Raw genomic sequence first — 27,630 nt, forward strand, 5'->3', positions numbered from 1 at the left:
TCTTTTCTTTTGCGTTGTGACAGTGATGGCTTGTTGAGTCCAGTATAGTTTGTGTTTCTTACATGTCACTTTTCAAGACAGTGCTATTATGTTTGCTATTATATCTGCCATGGCTACCTGTGCATCCTCACGTCCATTAGGCCTTGCTACTTCAACACCTCCCCATTCCCCCACAGATTTCCAGCTGCTCATATCTGCATGTTCTTGCTGAATAACTTTCTCCAAAATCCTTGAAGACCAATATGTCTATGCACTGTACAGCTGAGAAGTGCCAAGGAATTAATATGCCCCCCTTTTCCCAGCTCTCCATTCTCAACCAGGGACTATCTTGAAGGGTAAATGTCACAGCTATCTCATCCCCAGGTGGCCCATGCTTTATTCCATTACTGGGAGTTTCCCAGAGGGTGTAAGTTCCAGTCACCTACAGCAGGAGCTGACCTAATAATGCTGGCTGCCTGGTCTTTCCTGGATCAATTCTCCATTTACCTGCTGTTGTTTCTTACGCCTTTCAAAACAACTGCTTTTGCTCTTATCCTTGCCTAAGGTCCTCTTGGGGAACCCAAACTAAGATCATGTCTTTTCATTCCATATCTTTATGAAACTGCATAAAGTGAACTGAATGGATCCTGGAACCAGACTATGCTGTCAGGATCCAGATATCAAATTCTCCACACATTTGCTCCAGGATTTTGAGTAAATTAACTAATCTAATGTTTTGTTTCCTAGCCAGGGTTAGCCGAACTCAAGATTAAGGACACTGCCTTCCAGACTGCCAAATCTGCCCAAATCCTGCAGTGAGATTGTCAAACTGCAAAGTCTGAGGGAACAGTCTCCACAAAACTGCCCTCACTTCATACACCAGTTGTTAGGTTGAGGGTCCCCAGGACTGCCCTCATATCAGAGCAGTTGGCTGCAAATTTGAGGGTCCTCACAACTTCCTTCAGGATTAATAATTTGCTAGGACAACTCATAGAACTCAGAAAAGTTATATATACTTACTATTTATATACTTACATTATGTATAATTACTATCACAGTTTTATTATGGCCAAAGGATACAAATTAGAACCAACCAAAGTAAGAGATACAGAGTGGAATCTGGGAAGGTTTCAAATGTGAAGCTTCCTTGTCCTCAAGGATGTGCATAGAATATGGCCAACCCAGGAAGCTCACTGGAGCTGAGGGTTCAGAGTTTTTATTGGGGTTTCATTATGTAGTCACAGTTGATTGAATCAATCCCCATGTGGTTGAAGTCAATCCCCAGCTCCCTTCTCCCAGGAGGTTGAGCTGATATCACCTGGCCCAGAGCTCCAACCCTCTAATCACATAGTCAGTCTTTCTGGAATGGCTTGCTCCCACCAAGCCATCTCATTAGCATAAAGTATCAGGTGTGGTCTCAAAGGCCCACCATGACTAACAAGGACATGCCAATCACTTTGGAAAAGCTAAGAGTTTAGAGGCTACTTTCTAGTAACTAGGTTCAAAACCCAGACTTCTCTTTGGACTGAGATCAGTCAGTTTTTATTATGCATTTCCCAATTTATAAAATGAATTCAAAAACTGCACCTGTGTATGGAGTTTTATAAGGATTAGATGAGATTTCTGTGTAAATTAGTTGTGTATTTCAAGGTAAACACTAAAAGATGTTAAGTTCTCTTTTATTATCATTATGATTATGTTTTCTTTTCCAGCCAGTCTTAATTCATTTACTCCTTTGACGACTATATAAGAACTTTCATAGTTCAATTCTCTGAATAAAGGATTGGCAGTGTACATATTTGCAAAGAGAGCGATAGAGATAATCTAGGCGTCACTTCAAAGACTTGGCAAAATTCAGCTTTAGTGGTTTTTGGCAAAGACAGATTAAGTGTGAAAGTAAAATATGAAACAGTAGTTTATAATACTGAGTGAGTCTGTCACATGCAGATCACCATCCAAAATAAAATGTAGAAAAATGTGGGGTGATATTTCAGAAAATGATTGCGAGGTTCAAATATAGACAAAATAAAATTTTTTTCTACTTCAATTTTTTCAAGTTATGGAGGAAAAATAGTTTTTCTCTTCTTTTTTGTTTTCTTATCTTACACTAAAACATGGAAATGATGAGCAGTTTGTCCAGCTATTATTGATCACAAAGTACATTTAGACTATGGCTGAGATAAATAGTTACTTATCTAATGTGCCAACTCATCAAATGTGCAATACCCATACTGTGGGAAAACAAATCAAGACTAAAAGAAATATACGAAGGCTATCAATTTCACAGATGAAACTAGTCCAACAAATTCTCATTTAATTCTGGACTAAAATGCTCTGTGAAACCAATTTGTGTCTTGCCAGAATTACATGTTTAGTATTCTCTTTATAATTTTAATTTGTTCTCTATCTTTTCTCCACAGCCCTTGATATTAAAATTGGAAACTCTACATCACAATTATAAGTTTAACCTTTACCTCTATCTGATTCATGCTCGCTTTCGCTAAAGTGTGATGTATGGTAGACAAACAGAAAAAGTATTTTTTTAAATTTCCATTTGTTTTGTATGTAATTGGCATATCTAATCATGTTCCCAGTGATTTTAAATAATGAATGTTACATTAATTGTGTCACATAATAGAAAATAAGTTAAAATGCTTTATTTATCTTATGACTGCACATTACCAACGAATACAAGAAAATCGTTCATTTTAGATGTCATCTGTTAACATCAATCCACATAGTAGGCAGGGTCTGACTTAGAAATATTATGAACACATGAATTTGCAAAGTCCTCTTCTTTATATTTCCACATATGTATATTGATTTAACTGACAGTTTTCCATCTAGGTGTTAGTTCAATTTTTGTTCCTGGGTTAAAAGCTTGGATCACGGACTGAAAGGAAGCCTATCTTTGCTTTTCAGTATTTCCAAGACTTGCTTTACAATCTCATTTGAGTAAGTACCTCGGGTGTGGAGGGTGGCATGAGTTCATACGTGGTAGTGAAAATCCACTCTGATCATAGATGTGTCAATTTCCCGTGTATTTCTGCCAAGTTTGGTTTCATATTTTAAGACTCAGAGACCTTAGAAATTTTAATTTTCATACTAAACTTCAAATGATACATTGAGCTTGGAAAATTTAACTCTGATTTTTATGGTATACTTATTGTGTATTTTAGCTTTATCTTCATTTTTTTTTTTTACTCCAGAAGGTAGTATTTTATATACTCAACGTTTATTTAAATATGCCCTTATATTTACTACTTTGCTTGCTCATCATGGCTTCTTGCATATTAGACCTTTCAACTAGGATTGCTTTTGGGATAGAGAGAGGCTGGAATATACTCTTTACTTAAGGTCTGTTTGCAGCAAATGCTTTAGTTTTTGTTTATATGAAAATGCAGTTAGTTTGCTCTCATGTCTAAAGGATGGTTTTGTTAATTATACAATTCTATGTTCATGGTTATTTTCTCTCAGGATTTTAAAGTATTAGCCCATTGTCTTCTGGTTTCTATTGAAAGTCTAGCTGACAGTCCAATTGTTATTTCTTTGATTGTAATCAGTCAGTTCTCTGTGGTTCCTTTTAAGAACTCTGTGTGTTTGGTGTCTGCAGTTTCACTATAATGTGTCTCTGTGCATGTAACTATTAGGATAGGCTACGCAGGGGTTCTCAACCTTGGCACTACTGACACTTTGGACTGGATACTTCTTTGTTGCGGAGGTTGTCCACTATCTTGTAGGATGTTCAGTAACAATTCCTGGCCTCTACTCAATAGGTGCCAGTAGCACCACCACTACCTCCCTCCCCCAATTATGCCAACCAAAAATGTACCCAGACATGGACAAACACCTCCTGGGAGGCAAAATCACTTCCCATGGAGAACTGCTCAACTAGTTTAAACTGCACTAATAGAAAAACTTCAAAATCTATCACTAGATTATAGCAACAAATGTCTATATCTCACCTGGGCTACATGTCCACGGTGGCCTGCCTATGGCTTTGCTCCACGTCTTCATTTGTTTGGGATCCAGCCTCATAGAGATGATTTTATTAGAACATCTTCAGTAATCATGGCAGAAGAGAAGGCAAGCCTGACAAAACATGTGCTATCTCAGAAGGCTTCAGTTTAGAAGACACCCATGTCACATCTACTTCTAGTTCATTAACTAAAGCAAGTTACATTGCCAAACTCAATATTAATTGAGTGGATAAATATTTTCCACCAAAATATTTAGGAATAATAATACAGTCTCACACAATGTGGATTTGCTTTTATTTATTTGACTACTTGAATCTTCAGATTATAATCTTTTATCACTTCTAAAATATACTCAGTATATCTTCAAATGTTTTCTCTTTTTGTCATTCTTCTCTTCCTCTGGAACTTCAATTAGTGGTATGTTAGACTTTCTAAAAACTCTGCAACAAACTCTCTTTCATTTTTAGGTATGCTTATTCTTTCGATCGCATTCTAAATAATAGCATTAAATATATCTTCTACTTCACTCACTTTCCCTCAAGCTTTATGTAAGATCTTTTCTTTGTTGATTACCCTTAAATTTTAAAGTACATATTGGACTTCATAAAGGTGCACATTAATTAATATTTTTGTTTTCCTCTTAAATAACACAAGGGACTTAAAATGCTTTGATCCATCTTCCACTGTATTTTTTCCTGTATAAAATATTAGTTCCCCTTTGTATCTAAAATCTCAAATTTGTTTTTATAATCATTAAATAGTTATTACAGTTTACACACATTTTAAATATTATAATGTATATACATGCACCAGCTTCTTCTTCTCCTTCTGCTTCTTCTTTTTTTTTTTTACCAGAGCTCTTTTCTGGCTCCAGGTTCTTTCTAAATAAGTTTCGTCCCTTAGCGGTTCTTACTGTAAAATTCTATGAGTGATAAAAATTCACCTTTGTGTCAACTGTCTTTATTTTACCCTCACTGTTGAAAGATGCTTAAAACTGATAATTATTTTCTCTCAGTATTTTCAAGAACATATTTTTTTCTGCCCTCAATTTTTGCTAATGTGATATTTGCTGTCAAATTGTAATTCCTGTGATTTACTGTTTATAATTTGTGATTTACCACTGCTCATTTTAATATTTTTATCTTCAGCTTTATTGTTCTGCAGTTTATCAGTAATATATCTTAGTGCCTATTTACTGATCAGGACTGAAGTTGCTTCTACAATCTGAGGGATCATTGATCAGTCTGAAAAAATCATCTATTATTTCTTCTAATTTTGCTTCTTCTCTATTTTCATTTGTCTCTTTTTTTGGAACCCACATTAGATAAATGTTGCCTTTGTCTTAGTCCACCTTTGACGTCTCAAACTCTTTATATTTTCAATCTCTGAATTTTTTTTTTCCCGTGCTCTGGAAAGGGAGATAGATTCTTATACAGTACACAGGACATTTTAAAAGATGCTATAAGCAGGTGCAAATAAATATAGCACAAATGGACCACTAAATATGCAGAGACGAGGAAAACTTTTCTGTATCATATAAATTATGAAAAATCCTTTCAATGGCAAAAAACAAAAAAAGAAGCCAGTTTTTTAGGCAAAAATATAAAAATAAACATTCCCATATGTAAAAGATAAATCACTTTGAAAATGAAAATGAGTGCTCTTTTATTTTAAAATATATATTCTGTGTGGTTTTTCATTATTTTGTTAAGAAAAATCTTAACATTGTAATGGTGAAGCATAACATGGAGGTTTACAAAAAATAGAAAGGAAAGGATCTATGAATATTTCTAAGCTTTGTGATTTTCCACCTAGATTTGTGACGTCTTACCATCCTCTCATTGTACACTTAAATAAAAAGGAAATAACAGTAAGAACAGTTCTGGAAAGTCCATTTCGTTCATCCCTGCAGTAATTCCTGCGATAATCACTACAATTCCAAACTTGGAGGTGCCAGGCAAACTTGACTCCATGCTCACCGAATCTCTTCCTTTACACCTATGCCATTTCACTCTGTGTTCTCTTGGACCAGGAGTTCTCTTACAAGATCACTCTCAGCTACATTGCAGTAGGATTGCTCTTCTACTAGCCAATAGAAAATGTGAACAACTTTAAATCTTTGACCTTTAGACCTGAAAAACAGCAAAACAAGAAAATTTTTCTCTGAACCAAAAGAATTGCGATCATTAGTGGCTAATGCTATGTGCAAGAGATGAAGCTACAATTGAACAGAGGGAAGCCACATTGGAAAATTCAGTTCGGCTAAAAGAAAACAAAGGTCAAGATATTTTATGTGGGTAAATAACTCTGACAGCTGTAGAGGATTTTCTACTTTGTGTGGAATAGTCTCCAAACAAAAATATCCGAATACTCACTATAATAAATACATTACCAAGCTTTGCACATATCCACAATTAATTCTTATCTTTCTCAATTTTACCAAAAAAAGCAGCATTTGCTGAGAAACTATGGTGGTCAAGGTCATAAATTGTTCCTATGCTAAACACACCTAAGTGGATTTAGAGCAGAAACATACTTAAAGAAAAAAGAAGAGAAAACTACACTTCTATAAATGGATCATGTAATTAATGTTTATAGACTTCAGAGAGAAGTAGCCTGAAAGAAAATTTCTTCACCTTTCCATAATGTCAAAACAGACATTTCCAGCTAAACAATCATTTTTCTCTCCTTTCTTTTGATACTGAGAAAAGTGACCTTAAAAGCACATAAATGATGCATTTGTCAGAGTTGAACATTGAGATACTCTGCTAACATTTAGCTTGCCTTTCTTTCTACAGACTTGGGGAATAGACATGCCATTGTAGCACAACAAAGAAAGGATCTAAGTAAGAATCATTTAAAATGACGTTATATAAAAAAGTCGTTATTCCTCACTTGGCGAGTGAAAACTTCAGATCCTTCTGCTCACTAAACTTGCCATAGAAATCACATCTTTATTTCCACCCTCGTACATCTACGAGAGACCTGGCAGCTGGTTTTGGAAGATGAGAATAACCTTAATTAACATGCCGTAAGTACAATAAGAGGTAACTCAAGAACAAGCCTGGAGCCTGCGACTTCATCGTCTCCGCATTTCCCTGACTCAGAGAGAACCAGGTTTTCCTTCTTATGGTTCTTCCTTTGTCTCTTCTGCTCACTCTGACAGCCTTGATAAGACAGAAGGTAGATTGGCCCTTCTTCTTGGGGTCTTCTTAATATATTTACAAATGTGGGAATGGAAGAACCAAGAATCGCATTCCACAGTCTTAGCCATCAAAAGCAGTATTGTATAGGCAGGAGAAAAATAGAACGTCAGCAAATAGTCCTCTACTGGGCAAAAACTAACCTGAGATAACCCCATTCTAAACTGTTCAATTACACTAACACAGACATTTAAGAGAAATAAAAACATTAACACTGATTAGAGTATGTAACAAATTGTTATTTTGAAGCTTCCCTGAAGAATGCCATCTCTCTCATTGATACAGACAGGCCTGCAAAATAGCTTTGGCATTTTAATTCTAGTGCATTCTAAAGTTCCAGATGACAGCTGCATAGCCAACATTTTAAAGCGATCAGAAAATTCATGGTACACAATGGTCACAGCTGGACCCATCGATCAAATTGTTTTTGCTCAAATGAGATTCAGTAGTTGTTGGATAATTAAACAGTGCATGTTCTGGACTTTAGAATTTTAGCCATGGGAGCTAGATTTGGAGGAAAACAAAAATTTAAAGCTCTCCCTGTTGCTTTAGCCTGAGATGAAGGTTATGCAAGCCCTGCATGACTCTAGGACATTTAATAATGTCTGCATTCAGAACTGTACCCTCTAATTGTTATCAGCGATATTTGTCATGAAAGTGGAGAGCATTTAAATGTTGAAGATTGAATTAAAATAATAATGTTCACCCTTGTGAAAGCAGAGTGTTCAGTATGAGTAAGAATTTCTCCTTCCTTCCTAAGCAGGGTCCACACTAAAGTATGGCGGAGAAAGAAGCTCAAGGCTCCGATGACCTCAGCTGTGATGGACGTCAGTTCCACTACGTCTGCACTTCCGGGCAATATGTCAGTTATGACGATTTTCACTGGAAGATAAAAGCCTCATTCTAATGTCTCAAATTATGGCACAATTTTTTAAAAACCTAATATAAAAGCATTTCAAGGCTAAGATAGCTCCAAGTTCAGTACAATCAGGGCTTCAGTTCTGCTTCCGCGAGACGACCTTGGCTCTGCCTTCCTGCCATTTTGTTTTGTTTCTAGTTAACCCTTATTAACACTATTCATGTGCGAGCCTTGGTTTGAGTGCATTGGATATGTTTAAATTCATGTAATGCTCACAATAGTCCTACGAGGTAGACTTCTGGTTGTTCTTATTTACAAGCGAGGGAAGTTTAGATACTAATAGCTCATTTATTCCCAAAATATTCCATGAAATAGGCTCTATTATTACCCATTTTACAGAGAAGGGAAATGAGGCACAGAAAGATTAACCAGTTAGCCCAGGAAGCCATGGCTAGCAAGTGGCAGAGTTGGAAATTGAACCCAGAATTCTAACTCCTAAGCTCCTATTCTTAACCATTAGGCTGTCTAACTTTATTGTTGCAAGATGGAATAGCAGCTGTAGAAATTCCCTTCACATGTGATCCCGTCTAAGGGCAGAGGAGGAGCTCACTCTCTTGTTTTTATTTTTAAGAGCCCTCCCCTTTGCCAGTGGCCCCCCTGCAGACTTTCACTCAGGCCTCTCTTACCAGAATTATCACACTTGCATGACCTGAACGATCATCAGCAAGGGGGACAGGACCACCATGATGGGCTCAAGCTCTCACAGTTCACCCTGTGGGGATGGGGTACAGCCAGGTCCTCCTGAAGTCTCCTTGAGAAGGAAAACTGGGACAACCCAAATAGTCTGCCAGCAAGGACACAAGGGACAATGAATGTGGGTTCAACAGCCAATGGTGTCTGCCATGGGTGCCTACCACAAAAGTTAGGTTTTGGCATTGTTGAATTATGGATTGAGTATGTGAAGGCAAACAGTCCCCAGCCTTAGCCCTCCCTTTGGAATTTAAGATCATGAAGTCATTACACCAGACATAGACCAAAGAAGAAAAATGTCTGGAGCAAATTCATTCCCCCTACAATACCTCTTACACCAAACATTCATTCTTTCCTCTGACAAATATTTGTTGAAAACCTTCTATGTGCCATTTTTCTGGTGCTAGAGATACAGTGGTGAACAAACAGATATATTCAGCCCTCTGGAGTTTACAGGCAGTAGAGGAAAGATTTAACATGTAATATATAAGTGAAGGTCATAATTGCAAGGTAAGGACTAGGGAGTAATTGGAGTGTGGTGGGAGATATTTAGATAGCATGGTCAAGTATTTTCAGAGACGGTGATATTTGGACAAAGTCTTAGACGACATGGAGGAAAAAGAGAAGGGGTTTGACAGTGTTCAGCATCAAGGCTCTGAGGTGTGACTACATCAGTTCAGATCCCAGGGCTGCCACACACATGCCTGTCCATCACAGCTTTGTGCCCCTGGTTCCTCACCTGTAAAACTGGGACACCTCCTAAGTTTGTTGGGAGAATTAAGTGACTTAATACATTTCACAATGGATGTACCGTGGAGTGCCTGGGACATTGTGAGTGCTCAGTAAATGTTAGCTGTTGTTATTATCTCAGAAATAGTAGTTCAGGTACAGGTAACAGCAGGTTACCCTTGGTGAGAATGATGCTACTTGGGAGCATATGCCAAGACGCGGGTAGTGGGGAGTTAAGTGAACATAGGACAACAAAGTAGAGAATGAGGTATGAAAGGGAGGCAGGGCCTGACCCCTCCACCAGTAAATCTCAACTCTGGCTCTACATGAAGATTACCTAGGGATGAATTAAATCCAAAGCTCTGGGAATGAAAGTCAGGCATTAGATACTGAAGTTAAGCCAAAGAGGGAAATGACTGCTGTGGACTTCCTATACTGAATAAAATAGATAGAATTTTATTCTAAGAGCAAAGTCAAGCCATTGGAATGTTTGTGGTTTCAAGCCTACCTCTGCCCTCAATCTCATTTCTGCATATCAAATTCTTATCTTTCAAGGATAGCACATTCTTTTAGATTAGAAGATTCCTATGACAATCTCTCCTTCCTCTGGGCCCTCCAACACTTTTTCTTTACCTCCTGATAACATGAGCTTCATAGATTGTGTTGTGTTGTGTACATGCCTTTCATTCCCCAATAGAAGCTAAATTCTTCAGCAGCAGAAATCATGTATCCTCAAATGGTGTCTTGTACATTAAGACACGAAGAGGTATTTTTAATGAGTGAATTTAAGGAATTATCTCAGAAACAACTGCTTAGATTAAAGGCTGATGTTATACCAAAGGCCCTATTGCTTTAGCAAATCAGCCCATTCAACAAACATCAAAATTTTCAGCACTGAAAAATGAAGAGACCAAAGATGGTTACAGCTGTTTGTTGAAATAGGGAACACAAGATGCAATTAGGGACAGAAGGACAAAATAAGAATGCAAACTACATGATCTAAGTGTAATTTCCTCCAGCAAGTTTAATAAAGTAACATATACGTGATGAAAGTTCTAGGTTTTGTATCATCATGGCACCAAAGAGTGATGAATTCAATATTGGAGTAATTTCAAAAGTGTCAGGAAAAATCATGGAAAAAAATGGGATTCCTCAATTTAGACTGATTTAAGACAGAATTATTTGAAGGCTTAGGTGTGCATTCTACTTCACAGATAAAACTGCACCTAGTTTTACGTGTACAATTTATATTTATTTACCAAACATCATCTGATTTTCATGGCTGTGATGGACATCTGGTTTGTCATAAATTCACAGATGGATGAATATTGAAGGAGAAAGAAGACAAAATTACTTTTTAGAGCTCCTAAATTGTTTTGCGAAGTAATAAAGAAGAAAAAATTAGATTGTCCATCTAACAAATAGAAGTGAACTCCGTGTGGAACAAAGCCAGTCGTTTTACATGGAACTTACCTTGAACAGCAGTCTACAAACAAAATAAGGCTAAAAATGGCCTTGTAAGTTCAGGGCTGGAAGAGCATTTAAATGTCTGGCCAACTCTAGTTCACATTGTGATATACAGTCCTCTTGGGTACAGACTGTCAAACTGAGTTAGTGTCAATGAAAGAAAATAGGAGATGGACTTTCAGATGTTCTCATTCAGCTAAAAAGAAAAATACAGTTCAAAGAGCTTTTACCCACTGAGCCTTTCAAATAACCACTCAGTAGGATGGATATGGTGCTTGGAAGAGAGGAGTCAAAGGGAATACCAAGAGAAATGGATATTCGTCATCATTTTTTAAAGTGAATCCAGCAATTGCTTCTGATCTTCGACCTCAAAACAGTAAATAGATGCTCAAGATAATATAATCACCTGATTCACATGGTCGCTTAACTGGAGAAGTGAATTTAGAATAGATGCTCTTAAGCAGCGTTCAGCCAACTAACTCCCTGCATTGACCAACTGATGCCTTCCAGTCCATCTAAATACCTCCCAGCAGATGTTGGCCACAGCCTGTGACCTTCTGAACTCCACCTTCTACAGACATTAGGTCAGGAAGAGCACCACCAGTGGACCTTAAAGTTGACAGCAGGGGCATTCAAGATACTCCAGGTGGGATCTTTGTAACTTTTTTCCTCTGGGCATACAGCAAAACTTAGACTTACTGTGGTGAGATGCAAATATAAAACTTAAACTGAAATTTTCTTAAGTTGAACTCTTATCCAAACTATACTTGCATATATCGTTGGTTGGGAACCCTAAGCCACTTCTCATTTGCCAAATTTAGACATTTATACAGCATCTTGCAGTTAAATATTTTGAATTATCTCATTTTGGATGGTCCTCTGACCAACCACTTAATCTCCGAACATTGCTGTATTTATCAGTAAAGAATGTGGATGTGATTATTTGAATGTTTTTCTTGTTCATTGGCTTTTATAGGGCATATACTCTTATGCTTTATAAAAGTAGAGTGAAAACAAAAATTAAGTGCTGATGCTTGTTATAAGAAGTATAGTCTCAAAAACTTCACAAGGATGGATAAGATTAAACTGGTCATCTGTCTCAATTAGCCTACTCATCCGGCCTTAAGTTAGCCAACCATGAGTACAATTGTGAAGGTAGAAATCAAAATATAAGACATATATGCTATTCTGGAAATACATTTTCAAAGGTTATATCTTAAAAGTTCCAGGTATACTTAGAGATTTTATTTACTTTTTTCTCCTTTTTATTGTCTTCAGTACAGAAAGTTGATTAAACCTCTCAATTTATGATGTATAATTAATAAAGTCTATATAGGTCTTTTTTTTGTTTTCTTATTTTTTTCCTCTTCAACTCAGAGATATCTTTCTGTGCACTGAGGAGAGACTAATGCTTTGCCTACCGCAATGAGACCAGCTAATTACTGGTTGAAATGAATTCCAGGTCATTTAAATTGCTACAGATATGCGATTGGAAAAAATAAACTCCAAATGGATATAAATGTTAAGACTAAAAGCAGATGTGATCTTAAGGTATGAAGCTACTGAATATCCACAGTATAAGAGGAAATGTCCCTGATCGGCTCCAAAGAGGAAGATCCTACAATATAGGAGCAAAAAGAGACATTCGATGTAATTCACTCTTAGCTCTAATGATAAACTAGTAACTTTAAGTAGACTTAACCAAACATGAAGGTACTAGTAAGATTTAATCAAATACTGAGCACAGAGTCAAATACAAATTCTCAAAACCGGGAAATAATTTAATTCAGGGAAGCTAAGGGAATAGATGAATATCAGAAAAATTAAGCTGTGATTTCAGGATGTTGGAATTCCAAAGATGGGAAAATCTGAGTAAATCACTTGGTCGGTGCTTGCCTTCAGAGTTGTTCTGCTAAGAGCTCCAGCATGAAAAATTCTTAAAAGCACCATGCCATCTTCTCTGCACAGCCCTTCTTCTTGCCTCTCCCTCCCCCAGCATTCTTCAAAATGGAAATTGAAACATGAACCTCAGAAATCTGAACCAGAAGCAAACAAAAAAGAAGCTAGTCATTCAAAGTGAAAATGTGTCAAGAGAGAAGGTGTGAGTCAAATCCAGATGGCGATGTGCCATGGAATGCTAACAGGAGTCTTCATTTTCAGCAGAGAGCAAGAACAGGCAGTGTTTACAATGAGGCGTTAACATCTGTCTGTGAATATCATCTCCATGGTACCAAAGCACACTGCCCAAAGAGAGGAAATTCACAGTGAAGGCCAGATTCCATACTTTTTTATAGGGAATTAGTATTTGAACTGACAAAGAATTATCGTATACATTTGACAAGTCCAATTAAAGTATACCATACCTCAAAGAATGACTTTCTGTTGTTGCTTTTTGTGTTTTTTTTTTTTTTTTTTGAGGAAGATTAGCCCTGAGCTAACATCTGCCAATCCTCCTTTTTTTGCTGAGGAAGACTGGCCCTGAGCTAACATCTGTGCTCACCTTCCTCTGCTTTATATGTGGGACGCCTACCACAGCATGGCTTGCCAAGCAGTGCCATGTCCGAAGCTGGGATCCAAACCGGCAAACCCCGGGCCACTGAGAAGTGGAACGTGTGAACTTAACTGCTGCACCCCCGGGCCAGCCCCAAGAATGACTTTCTTACCAGATTAGACATCAAAAAAAAGCAGGCATGAAGGAAGTTTTCACATGGAGTGTGTGTAACACCACACCTCAGTTGGTAGCAGTGGAGGGCAGTAAAGTTAGTACTGGCTTTGAGATCATATTTACTTAAATTTATTCCCAGATCCATCATTCATTAGCTGTGTGTTCCTGGGTAAGTTGCTTAACTTCTCTCAGTTTCAGTTTCACTGTTTAAATTAGGAGAATTGTGTGCAACTTTTTGTGAGAATAGATAAGATAATGGATACGGACTCTTAGCAAACTACCTACCTGTTAATACGTGACAATAAATGTTAGCTTTCTTACTGCTTTCCTTGTAAAATAGTCTCTGTTACTTTCACTTGGTTCATAATTGTTCTTTCATTGTAAAAGCAGTTCATTGAGGCTATAACCATGAAATGGTTTTGTTTTTATCCAGTCTCTACTTTCAGCAATACTCGCTTAAATTCCCTTTCCCGTCCCTGAATGTCATCTCAGGCAGACTTCGTAAATTTCTGAGTATTTTCCTTATTAGAATTCAGTCCAGTCCAAGTTAAAATTCCACTCTCATATCTAATTTGATGCTTTCCCTTCTGCCGTCTCTGGCTATGCTTCTGAAGTGGTCCGGGGAAGAGAAACGGTCAGCTCTTTCACAGCCTCCCCCACGCCCGTGTAAACTTTAAGCCCTGGATCATGGTGACCAGGAGGATGGACTCGGGGGAGAGGGAGGACGTGACTAACAGAGATCAGCTGCAGTCCTCCTGGGGTGGGTTGTTGCCGCCCCTCCAGCTAATGCTGACAGGCCTTCTGTGGTTTCTATGAGGCACACATCACAGTGCGCCTCCTTGAGCACATGTGTGAGGTCCTTGCAGGGCGCTTGGAGCCTCCTAGTGTACAGTTCCCTGAAATGAGAAATTTGGGTCTAGTTCAGTCTCCAGTCTCCAGTCCCCTCCAGCTCCAGCACCCGATAGTTCACCCTAAGCCCACTGCTACTAGGGTCCCCTTATGTAGTGAGCATGCTAGAAAACCAGCTCAGCTCAACTCCCTCTGGAGGTTTCCACTAGACCCATGAGAAACACACCTTCTTGCCATGCCAAAATGGTGGGCGCAGTCTGCTCTGTTTCTCTTCCCTCTCTCTGTCCCACCTTTTCTCTCCCAAATCACCCCCTCTCCCCTGCTCAGGTGAGCATGACGCAGAGAAGCAGGCGTGTTGCCTAAGCAGGCACCCAATTGTGGATCAGAATGCCAGGCTTCCTTTATTTTCTGTTTTCACAGACAAGTCCTCTATCTTTTATATCCTCCCCAATAAGGGGAGATCAATAAGCATAAGGACTGGGAGCAGAGCGCCTCTTCCTTAGTTGGGAGTAGAGGGACCCAGTTGTCACCACTAACACTGTGAAGGCTGATGACTTCTTCTTCGCCTCCTCAAGCATCCCCTCCCAGAACCTTGGAGGGTCAGAGGTTCTCATTTTCAAGGAACTGATTCTGCAGGTGTCTGCCTGTGACAGTTGGTAGTTCTCTTCAAAATGTAGGGAATGTGCTCTTGTTAGTCTTCAGCTATGGATAGAGGCCACCAATTTTAGGGTCAAAAGGAAAGTGCTAATCAATGTTGGATTTCAATATCATCGCAAATACAAAGAATGGCAAAGAAAAGTGAAAAACAATGAAATTGAATAAATGGAAGAAAGCACAAATATTCTGTGTATACACAGTTTGATTTTCTCTCTGTGGTGAGGTCACAAACTTTCTCCAACTACAGCTTTATAGCTAGTCTAGTCTTCTTCACAAGCTCCCACGCATGATAGTAGGAAAAATTCAGCCTCTTAGTTCTACTCTCCAGCTCCCCTTCCCGTTCCTCTCCAACACAGTGTTTGATGTGTGAGTGCAAGAACACTCCTGGGATCTTGAGGAAGCATGGGGAATGGATTCTCAGATCTGTACAGTGTCCCTGAGGTCCATTCCAGACTTGACTATACAGTGAGTGGTCAGCCTGATATTTCTTGGGGCGCACATATCCTGGTTCCATCTCTGGGTGTTCTGACTAACGTCTGTGCCTGAATCAGCAGCTAAGTGCAGACCTACTGGCAGTTAGCTCACTTGTGGCCAGCTGTGTCTCCGTGCGGTCTCAGCCTTTGCCAATCTTCTGCAGAGCTAGACACCCCACATTCTCTACCAGGTCCCCTGGCCCTACCAGCTTTTGAGGCAAGTTCATCTCACCGCTACCGTGGTGGGTACCATGACAGGCCCGCCAGCCCTCTATGCAGCATCCATCACGTATGGGAACCAAGTAAGATTAGAGGTCCCATTGAGAACCTGTATATCTGGCCATTCCATTCCATTCTCTTAAGGAGGATACTGGCTCCTCTGTCCGCTATGGGATGATTTTAAAACCATGGTGTGCTTTTCCTATTGATTCCCTATAACTGTAAGTTTCCCTCAGAAATTTCCAATAACTTTTGGACTAAGAGACTGAGCCGTCAAACAGTGAGTTCACTGAGATTCTTCAGGATGGTCATCACCTCAAGAGTAGTTTATAGAAGAAAGAAGCCATCATTATTTACTTGGTAATTTCTAGTAGGCATTTTATTACATTATTTGTTGCTTCAATTTAATATAAATAAGAATCTTCCTACAGTATTATAATATGATTTGATTGCCCTCATTAAAAACAGAGAAATAGTGGAAAACAAAGTTTGCAATAACCGTAAAGCTGGGAATTGTGTTACCATTGTTTTGTGTGGGGTCTCTACATAGGTACATATTATAGAAATTTAGGGAACAGAAAATAAAAGTGGCACTTAAAAATAATCCCAATTACTACAGAAAATAAATATTCCTCCATAATTTCTGGAAGTTTGCTCCTTTCTGGAAAAGATACATTAACATCATTGAGATTTTTCAAATGCATGATCTGTAATTTGATAGTTGGAAAAATCTAATTATACTTAACATCTGAGAAATGAGATACTTGAGCTGAAGGTCATTTTTTTCTTCTAAGAAATTCCATTGTATATCATAAAAGAGATTTTATTTTTATTATTTTTTAAAAAAAGAAACTAGCGCCATTATCTTCCCAGCCTCTTCATTGATTTTGCACTGTAAACCCTATGGTATCTAACTTTGAAAAGCCTCAGGACCAATATTTCAAAGCTGCAGCTGGAGTAGATTTAAAAAGTATTTATGTCCCAAGCTATCTTCGAAAATATGCTTCTGTTAATTTAACTGGTTTATTTTTAAAGTTACTAAAATTTTCCAGGTTTGAGTCAGTTTTGCTACGTTTTTAAAATAAAATAGTTACTGGTGTGTGAAATGATGACCTGTGTTCAGCCAATCACATAAAAATGTCTCAGAAACTCTGAATTTTCAGAACAGTAAAATAATTTGGCCTTTAATTGGATCGTGGCTTTTTAATTCATGCCCTAATTAGAGCTTTCCTTCAGTGAGTGATGCGTATTTGCTAGTTTTAAATAGCAATGTTCGCTTCTGCCGAAAGGATGATTATTATCTGAACAAAGGTAGTGGCCATTCAGACAAAGAGTCTTTGGCCAGATCTGTAGTAGCAAAGTGAAGTGGGGAACAGAGGTAATTAGCAACAACTTCTGAGTACTCACTCTTCACAATCATTTCTAGCATGTCCTGTGGATAATTTTAAAGAAAGTGAGAGTTTCTACTTTCACAGTGTTTAAAATTAAATACGAAAATTCTTTTAAAAAGTATCTGTACACATGAATGAATATGTTAATAATTTAAAAACATGAATGCAGCCGACATAGCTTTTGTTTGTAGCACACATACTTTCAGAGATGAGAAAATTGCTGCAACTCTTTACATGTTTGCAACAGACAGTTTAAGAAAGAAGAGTAGGGTGCAAGATAATACAGGAGCATTCTATTATAATAGGGAGGAATAACCATAGGCTCTCCACATTAGAGGAATCAGCAGGGCCATACATTACATGGGGTACATGGTTTAGTCAAACTGGTAATACGGTGCTCCTCTGAAGAGCTCGCTGGGAAACTCCAATTTGGAAAATCCCAATGCGCAGATACCTGTGTCCTGGTCTGAGTTTACTGTCTGTCCTTCCTGAAAATAGAATCTTGCCCCAGGCTTGCTTTCTGGCATGAAGAAAGAGCTATAGCAGCTCAAAGGCCAGAGTTGTCCTCTCCAGCTTGGGTTGCTTTTAGACATTGTCGTAGGTAAATTATTGGAATCATCCTAAAGAGATCTTGTCAACTATATTGGATACGATTTTTCAATTTCTATAAATATTTTTCATTTAGCCATTTTATATTCTCTTCAGTAAATTCACTATTTCGTTATTTTTATCAGTTGATGAATTAGTCAAGTTTCTGCTATAAGCATGCTGTATAACAAACATCTACCAAATTTCTGTGGCTTACAATTTTTTTCTGCATTCATTCTGCACATGTTGGTAAGATATCTGCCATTTGGCTGATGTCAGCTGGGTTTGGCTCACCTTTCCAGAGGTAGGCTGGCTCATGGGTTTCAGATTAGGTTGAGTCTTCCTTTCAGGATACAAGCTGAGGAAGAAATCGCTTGATGAGATTTGCTCTTCTTATGGCAAAGGGCAGGTGTTCCAAGAGTATTGACTGAAACTTTCCACTAAGACACTAGTTTGGAAAAGCACATGATAATTTCTGCCCTATATTTCATTAGCCAAAGCAGGTGCCACTTTGCCAAACCCAAAGTCAATGGGGCAAGAAACTACAGTGGTCCCCTCTTATATGAGGGGGATATACTCTAAGCCCCCCAGTGGATGCCTGAAACTGGAATTTAAAACATATTAATTGTTTATTTATGGAATTTTCTATTAATATTTTTGGACCATGGTTGACCACAAGTAACTGAAAACACAGAAAGCAAAACTGCAGATAAAGGGCTGTCGGGGGGGGACTACCATATAGTCCATCCACAGGAGAGTGATAGCACAGAGGAGGACGGAGGAAGAATTATGGACCCATAATACAATCCACCCCAGTAATGTAAGTGAAGAGATAGATAATAAAACCCAGTGTCTGGTGATAACCTGCAAACACCACTCTAAGAAAATCACAATTGCATAAGAAGTCAGGATGTAGCAATTTAAACTGCTTCATAAGGATGACCCAGGCTCATACCCGGCCTCAGAGCGGCTCCAGGCCTGTTCAGTCATCTCTTTCAGGCGCTGATGTGGATGCTTCCCTGACTCAGTGGGATAGCACGCCCTCTTCACCTTCATTTCGTTTAGTATTTCGGCAATAATTTCCCACACAACAGCTTTTCTTCTCAGTTTAGCTCTAGCCGCTCACATATTCACTCTTATCAAATCCTTCATTTTTACTCAACCTTGATCAGGTTCTCCAAGCACACAAGCTCTCACCATAGGCCTTTGGCACTCAGAACCTGACAACCATGACTCCTGACTGTGTGTGCTCTACCTTTAAATTATTCAACTGCTTATTGAGTGTTTATTCCCAAAATATGAAAGTTATCAATCAGTGGAATTTTAAGTTTAGACTACTTTATCAATAACACTTAAAGCAAAATTGTGACTAGATTTTTTATATTTTTATTTTAAACAAAGAGTAAATGTAAGCTATTGGGCTTCCTAAATACCAGAGAAGTCATGAAATACGGTAGAATAAGGTAGCTTAGATTTTTACCCTTGCCTCTGTCATTAAGACTTATGGGTCCTTTTCACATGATGTATACCCCTGTATTTGATCTCTTGGTAACCTCATTCACATGATGGCAATATGAGCTTCCAAGGTTTCATATAATCCTATTCAACTGATACTATTTGAGACAAGATCACAAGATTATCTTTATTAATTAAAGGCATACATATCTTTTATTCAAAATTAATCCCAATCACACTCACACTGTCCCTTCAAATTGAAAGTTTAGAAATTCCATACAAATTTAACAAATAAATTTAAATAACGCAGTTTCTGATTTAGATGGCACTTAAACATTTGAAGTTTTTCTTTCTTCTTTAGTCTTGAATCATATTTTCAGATGAGCATCTGATGTAGAAGTCACATTGCCAGGAACTGCATTTTCATATTCTTTTTTTCTTTGAATCAGAGTCACTCATTTCAGGGAACGTTCACTGATCATCTAGCATGGAAAGGGCATTGGGCGCTCTACCAAGTATGAGGCAACAGTGTAGACATCTGTCTATCTTGGAGATTATAATTTATAGATATTATGTGACAGGGATACAGATAAGAAAGAGCAAAGTGAATTAAAAAGAAAATATACTTTGGGATAGTTTAATGTTTTATGAAGAAAATAAACAGAGAAATAGGATAAAAAATGACTCCCCGTATGTTGTGCTACTTGAATTATGAAGGTCAGGGAAGACATCTGAGCTGACATCTAATGGAGGAAAGGGATGAGCAATGCGCCTCTCCAGCCGTGATGAGATCTAGGAGAGGAGATCTGAGGCTCAGAGGAAAATAGGGAAAGTTCCTCGTCATGAACGAGCCTGTGGTGTCCAAGGGACGTGGGAGCGAGAAAGCAGGATGCTGATTCTCAGTGAGCAAGGGGCAGCGTGTACCTGGCAGGTAGGGACCAGGTCACTGAGGGAGTTCTGACATAGATGATGGTGGTTTCCAAAGGGTGGCGTATGCAGGCCAATAAAGACAAGCAGTTTGCCTAGGAAGATAAAGCAAGAAATGGGTATTTGGGGACATGATTTCAAGTAATCACTCTCTCCTTCACCACCTATACAAACTTGGCCAAACGAACCACTCTTAATGGGTCTCATCTTTCTGTGGGCGTCTATACTGTCCAAGTGCCATTATAGATTTTAATAAATAAAATTTTTTAAAAGTCCAATGATCGAACATTGACTGACAACTAACCCTGTACATTAAGCCTCTTTATCTTATGTTAATCATACTTGGCAATCTGCTTTGTCCTTCACCCTAAAACTCTAATATGCATAGCTTCGTGGCTGGACAAAGTGGTATCTTAGCAACAAAAATAAGCACTTTCTTTGCACTAAGCTGGCAACCTTAACATGCTCACACATAGATCGAAGGAAAAATGCTGGAGCTCTGATAGAAACAAAAGTCCTTTCACAAGATAACAGATAGAATTTAGGTATTCATTCATTCAATACCTATTTGTTCAATGTCCACCGAAAGCCAAACACCATGACGATCACTGAGCACTGGAGGTCAGTGCCCAGCATAAGGTAGGGGTTCCATATTTAATAGATTATTTATTAAACTAATGAATAATCCTAGTCAATTATTATACAAATAACACTGTGGTTTTCATTGAAAGTGTATTGAAGAGAGCCAAAGTGGCTGCATTAGTGAGGGTTCTCCGGAGAAAAAGAATCAATAGGATTATACGTATGTATGTATATATAAAGAGATTTATTATAAGGAGTTGACTCGAGCAATTATGGAGGCTGGCAAGTCTCAAGATCTGCAGGGTGAGTCAGCAAGCTGGACACCAAGGACAGTCCACAGTCCAAAGTCTGAAGGCCTGAGAGCCAGGAAGGCTGATGCTGTAGTTTCAGGCCTGAGAGCTGCGGGCTCCAGACCCAGGAAGGGCTGATGTTCCAGTTCTAGTCTTAAGGCTGGAAAAAAGCCCCAGTGCCAGTTTGCATGCAGTCAGGCAGGAGGAATTCTCCCTCACCTGGGAGGATTAGCTGTTTTGTTCTAGTCTTTTCCTGCAGCTTTCAACTGATTGGATGAGGCCCACCCACATGATGGAGGATAATATTCTTTACTTATTCTACTGATTTAAATGTTAATCTCATTCAAAAGCACCCTCACAGAAACACCCAGAATAACATTTGACCAAATATCTGGGACCTTCATGTTCCAGGCAAAAAGACACATAAAATTAACTATCAGGTGTCCAATTTTTTGAGGCTGATGGAGTAATCCTGATGAGCAATAATGATGGCAGTAGAGAAGGAAAGAACTGCAAAGATTTAAAAGGTATTAAGGGGGGACTGGCCCTCTGGTGTAGCATTAAGCTCAGCGCACTCCACTGAGTCAGCCTGGGTTCACAGGTTTGGATCCCAGGTGCAGACTTATACCACTTGCCAGCCATACTGTAGCAGTGACCTGCACATAAAGTGGAGGAAGATTGGCAGGGATATTAGTTCAGAGCTAATCTTCCTCAGCAAAAAAAAAAAAAAAAAAAAAAAGATAGGGAAGTAGAGGGAAATCAGGACAGTGGGGTTATACAGCAAACATATTCTATTTACCCATATATCTGATGTTTATTCATAAAGTATGGAAAGGGGTATGTGCAATGAAGACTATGGGTGCAAAGTGAAAGCATTTCTCTGGCCCCCAGATACTTTCACTATGGTACTGTCACTGGTGAGTATGCATTTTTTTTGCATGTTTCTGGCTGTATATGTGTATGTGTTTGTATGACTACCTGACTGGGGAGGGGGATGCTGAGAAAAAAGAGGTTAAAAAAACCCCACAAAAACGGGGAAATTTAGTAGGCAAAACTGGTGTGCCCTCTGCCTTTGCCAGCTCCTGCTTCTTGGAGACAGTGCTGCAGTTTCAAGGCAGCTAGCAAACACGTGGTTGTGAGCAAAATATTAATGACAACCTTGAGAAGTTACAGAGTTCAATCTTTTGCCTTTAGGTATACTGTTAAGTCTTCTAGAAATGAGACTGTATCTTTTTATTTCTCTATTTCTCCAGAAAGGAGCATTCCTGTGGCTATTCATTATGAGAAATATTTGATTTCCTCTAAAATATTGTCATACAAAATATTAGCGTGTAATAAAAAGTCTCTTAGAGTACCTGGGTGCTCCGATGATGCAATTACTGTTGCTCCTATGAATGCTGTGGCCCGGCCCTTTGCTCTCCTTTGTGTTTGCTAGGATTTGTATTTGCATGACGGGACTTACTAATTGGCCTCTTTGGACCTCAGTTCCTTCACTTGTAAAATGAAAGTTTGGATTAGAGAATCATTATGGAGTCTTCTAGTTTTCATTTTCTATGTATGATTTCTATAGCTTTAATACTAGATTTTTCCCCCTCTCCCTCCAGGCTACGTCCCTATCTTCAAAGGTACCATGCTGCCCTCATGTGCTCAGACTTGAAATAACACACAGTTACTGGACCTACCAAATACATTTTTTGGGGTTTTAATTAACGGCAAATGAAATTCTGTACTTTAAAAGTCAAAATTCGTGAATGATCAGTAACAAAATCAACTTGAATCACCTACCCACTGAAAGTGTCAAGTTTTACCCATTCTTGGTGATGCAAAATTTTTATGTAGGAATGATAATAAGAATACTAATATTAGTTAACATTATTGAGCACTATCTAAGTCCTAGGCACTATAAATCTTTTATGTATCTTATCTCACTTGATTCTTCAAAGATAGGTGTTTTTTCAATATGTGATATTTCAGATGTGGAAACTAAAACACAGTGGGGAATGTGCCAGGACGTCACAATAAATAAATGGGAAGGCCAGTATCAATCCACATTGTCTGACTCCGTAGCCCAAACTCGTTCACCACTATACTCTCACTCAATCATTTCATATTTACGAGAGCTCATTTTCTAACATTCCTGTGTTTCAGGAGACATTCATAAGGAAATGGCAAAGAATTCTTGAAAATGTGATGAGATAATAGATCTGAAAACTTCACAAATGCAATACCTGATAAGGAGATAGAAGCTCAAAGAATGTTACTTTACTTTTGAATTATTTATCCTATTGCTAATAGTACAATATGGCTTGTTTAGTAATTAATATTCACTATCAATCGTGGTGTGAATCAATAAAGAGAGTAAATTTCTTTTTATTTTCAAGACTTGTTTTTTGGGTTTTTTTAAAATGCTTTTTTTGGTGAGGAAGATTGGACCTGAGCTAACATCTGTTGCCAATCTTCTCCTTCTTCTTTTTATTTTTCTCCCAAACCCCCAGTACACAGTTATATATGCTAGTTGCAAGTCCTTCTAGTTCTTCTATGTGGGATGCTGCCACAGCATGGCCTGATGAGCTGTGCTAGGTCCATGCCTAGGATCCAAACCAGCAAACAGTGGACCGTCAAAGCAGAGCACACTGAACTTAACCATTTGGCTACAGGGCCAGTCCCAAGAGAGTAAATTTCTTACACTAACCAATGAGTAACCATTTTGTCAACTGTTCAAACTCTATTACTAGTGAGTGAGAAAAGGTTTGTCAGAAATTTTGTAATGAGAGGGGATTTTTTTAATAGCTCTATTCGATGACTTCATCAGGCTGATCAGCAGTCGCTGGGTTTCAAGTTGCAGAAAAGAAAAATAGAGCCATGCCTAGTTTTTAAAGTGGGAGGACATATCCACTCAAAGAGGCAGCGTCAGATATCAGAAGTTTGATAGTAGGGACCAGGGGACCATGTTAATCTCTGGCTCTCCAAGTGCTAGCTATGTAATGTTAGGTGCTCTTTGCTCTTCATCTCATTAGGAAATTTCTCACATGCAAATTAAAGAGACTAGACTCTAGGATTTGTATATGTTCTATTAGCGTCTGCATTTCATTTTCCTAGTGATTCTAAAGAGTCTTGGGTTCAGATATCTACCTGCACTTTGATTAATAATGTCACAGTCATCCTTGACTGTATGGGTTAAGTTACAAAAAGCCCCATGGTGGGAGGATTTGTGTTTGATTAAGCTTTCTTTAACTTACTTAGCTAGTTCTCTACCACCTCCCTAAGACTTGAGCTTAATGGTCTTATCTCTGCCCATAATAACAATGACAGAACATGTGCCATCAGATCCTTTTAATGCATCATATAGTCACAGAGAGCTGGGGATTCACTGTTATGTAAACATTCTCTCTCCCTAAATTCCATTCAGAAATCATGCTTCTGGCTCTGCCATTCATGTTATTCTGCTTTCCATTCCAAACTCCAAGAACCTTATTTCCTTAAATATCTCTAACTGTAAAAATGTAAACAAATAAAAATGCTCTGAATTTGCTGGGTCAATGAGAATGTCTAGGAGGAAATTATGGCTGTATTTATAAAGCTCAAACAAGTTAGAGTCATTAGGAAATTACCTAGTTCCCTCATAATGATGATAGCTAGCTCTTATACTGTATTACTACTAATGTAACATTGACAGTGAAGAAGATCACTTAGATGGAGAAAAGACAGAGAAGGGCTACAATCTTCAAATATGAAATTATTTTTGTCTGAAGATTTAACACGGAAGAGAGTAAAGTCTAAAAATATTGGTTCTGAATCTTGTCCCCAAAGGAAACTTTATAGCCAAACAATTATAGCTACTATTAAGAATCAACTTCTATGACCCAAGCACTCTTTATTTATTATCTCTAATTCTCATAACAACACCACAACTAGAAATTATTTCCAATTTATATACAATAAAATTGAGGTTCAAGAAGGATAAATAATTTCTTCAGGTCACAGAGACAATAAGCGAACAAGTATAATAACCCATGTTTATCCAAATCCAACGCTGGGTTTTATCCTCTATGTTATGTCACATCCACTTTGGCATTACCTAGGGTCTTAGCCCAAGCTTTGCAATGCACAAATAGAGTACTAAAAATGGCTAACATCAGGAAAAAGGCAGAGATGTTCCCTTTCAGCACTGCTTTTCAACATTGTATTTGAAGTCCTAGCTAATGCAACGACAAGAAAATAAAATAAAAGCTATACAGATTAAGAGGGGAGAAATAAACTGCCTTTGTTCACAAATGACAGATTCATCTGTATAGAAAATCTGAAAGAATCCATCAAAAAACTCATGGAACTAAGTGATCATAGCAAGGTTGCAAGATGAAGTTAACATATAAAAGTCAATCTCTTTGTTATATACCAGCAATGAACAAGTAGAATTCGAAACTAAAAATACAATATCATTCACATGAGCACCCCAAAAGTGAAATTGTTGGGAATAAATTTAAGAAAATATGTACAACATCTATATGAGGAAAACTACAAAACTCTGATGAAAGATATCAGAAAAGAACTAGATATATGGCAAGATTCCATGTTCATGGAAAGGAAGATTCAATATTATCAAGATGTCAGTTCTTCCCAATTTGATCTGTAAATTCAACACAATCCCAGTCAAAATCCTAGGAAGTTATTTTGTGGATATTGACAAACTGATTCTAAAGTTTATATAGACAGGCAAAAGACCAGAAGAGCCTACACGATACGGAAGGAGAAGAGCAAAGTCAGAGGACTGACACTATCTGACTTCAAGACTTAGTATAAAGCTCCAGTAATCACGACAGTGGGATGTTGGTGAAAGGACAGACAAATAGCTCAGTGGAACAGAATACAACCCCCAGAAATAGACAAACATAAACGTAATCAATTGATCTTTAACAAAGAAGCAAAGGCAATACAACAGAGGAAGAAAGTATTTTTAACAAATGGTGATGGAACAACTGAACATCCACATGCAAAAAAATGAAGCTAGACGCAGACCTTATCCCTTTCACAAACATTACCTCAAAATAGATCATAGACCTAAGCATACAAAGCAAAACCATAAGACTCCTAGAAGACAACACAGAAGAAAACCTAGATGATCTTGAGTATGGTAATGACCTTTTAGATACAACACCAAAGGTACAATATATGAAAGAAATAAATCATAAGTTGGATTTCTTTAAAATTAAAAAGTTCTGCTCTTTGAAAGAGTGTCAAGAGAATGAGAAGACAAGACACAGACTGGGAGAAAATATTTGCAAAAGACACATCTGATAAAGGACTATTATTCATAATATACAAAAATTCTTAAAACTCGACAATAAGAAAATGAACAACCTGGAGCAGGCCCTGTGGTGCAGTGGTTAAATTTGGCATGCTCTACTTTGGTGGTCTGGGTTCTCGGGTTTGGATCCCAGGCATGGACTTATACCACTCATCAGCTACACTGTGGTGGCAACCCACATACAAAACAGAAGAAGGTTGGCATGGATGTTAGCTCAGGGCCAATCTTCCTCAGTGAAAAAAAAAATAGAAAATGAACAATTTGATTAAAAAATGGGCAAAAGATCTTAACAGATACCTCACCAAAGAAGATACACAGATGGCAAGTAAGCATATGATAAAATGTTCAATATCATATTAATATCATGTTAATCATATAGTGATTAATTCATTAATCATTAATGAATTGAAAATTAAAAGAACAATGAGATACTACTATACACTTATTAGAATGGCTGAAATCCAAAACGCTGACATCGCCAAATGCTGTCAAAGATGTTGAGCAACAGGAACTTTCATCATCAATGGTAGGAATGCAAAATGGTACAGCGACTTTGAAAGGCAGCTTGACAATTTCTTACAAAACTAAATATCCTCTTACCATATGATACAGCAATGTACTCCTTAGTATTTACTCAAATGGAATTCAAAACCTATGTTCCCAGAAAAATTGCACATTCTATAGAATTGCAAATTCTATAAACAGATGTTTATAGCAGCTTTATTCATAATTGCCAAAACTTGGAAGCAACCAAGATGTCCTTTAGTAGGTGAATGGATAAATAAACTGTGGAACATCCAAACAATGAAATATTAATCAACGCTAAAAAAAAATGAGTTATCAAACCATGAAAAGACATGGAGGAAACTTGAATGCATATTACTAAGTGAAATTTAAGCCAATTTGAAAAGACTACATAGTGTATGATTCCAACTATATGACATTCTAGAAAAGACAAAACTGTAGTGACAGTAAAAACATTAGTGGTTGCCAGGGATCAGGAGGAGCTAGGGATGAATAAGAGCACAGAGGATTTTCAGGGCAGGGGAACTATTCTATCATGGTGGCATATTCTGTACATGTCACTACACATTTGTCAAAACCCATAGAATATTCAACACCAAGAGTGAGCCCTAATGTAAGCTACAGAGTTTGGGGAATAATGATGTGCCAATGCAGGTCATCATTCATAACAAATGTACCACTCTGGTGGGGGATGTGGATAGTGGGGAGGGTTGTACATATTGGGGGACAAGAAGTAT

General features: G+C 38.0%; 1 protein-coding gene across 1 annotated transcript in view; it reads left to right on the forward strand.

Annotated features, from left to right (window-relative positions):
• The first annotated feature begins 7,940 nt into the window (after window positions 1-7,940).
• CTSO (cathepsin O) overlaps window positions 7,941-27,630 on the forward strand; it is a 55,321-nt gene continuing 35,631 nt past the window's right edge. Inside the window, exon 1 of the mRNA XM_001499252.5 lies at window positions 7,941-8,024. Coding sequence (XP_001499302.4) covers window positions 7,941-8,024 — 84 coding nt within the window. The remainder of the gene's footprint in view (window positions 8,025-27,630) is intronic.

Source organism: Equus caballus, chromosome 2, assembly GCF_041296265.1.
Source record: "Equus caballus isolate H_3958 breed thoroughbred chromosome 2, TB-T2T, whole genome shotgun sequence".
In the NCBI taxonomy this organism is placed as follows: domain Eukaryota; kingdom Metazoa; phylum Chordata; class Mammalia; order Perissodactyla; family Equidae; genus Equus; species Equus caballus.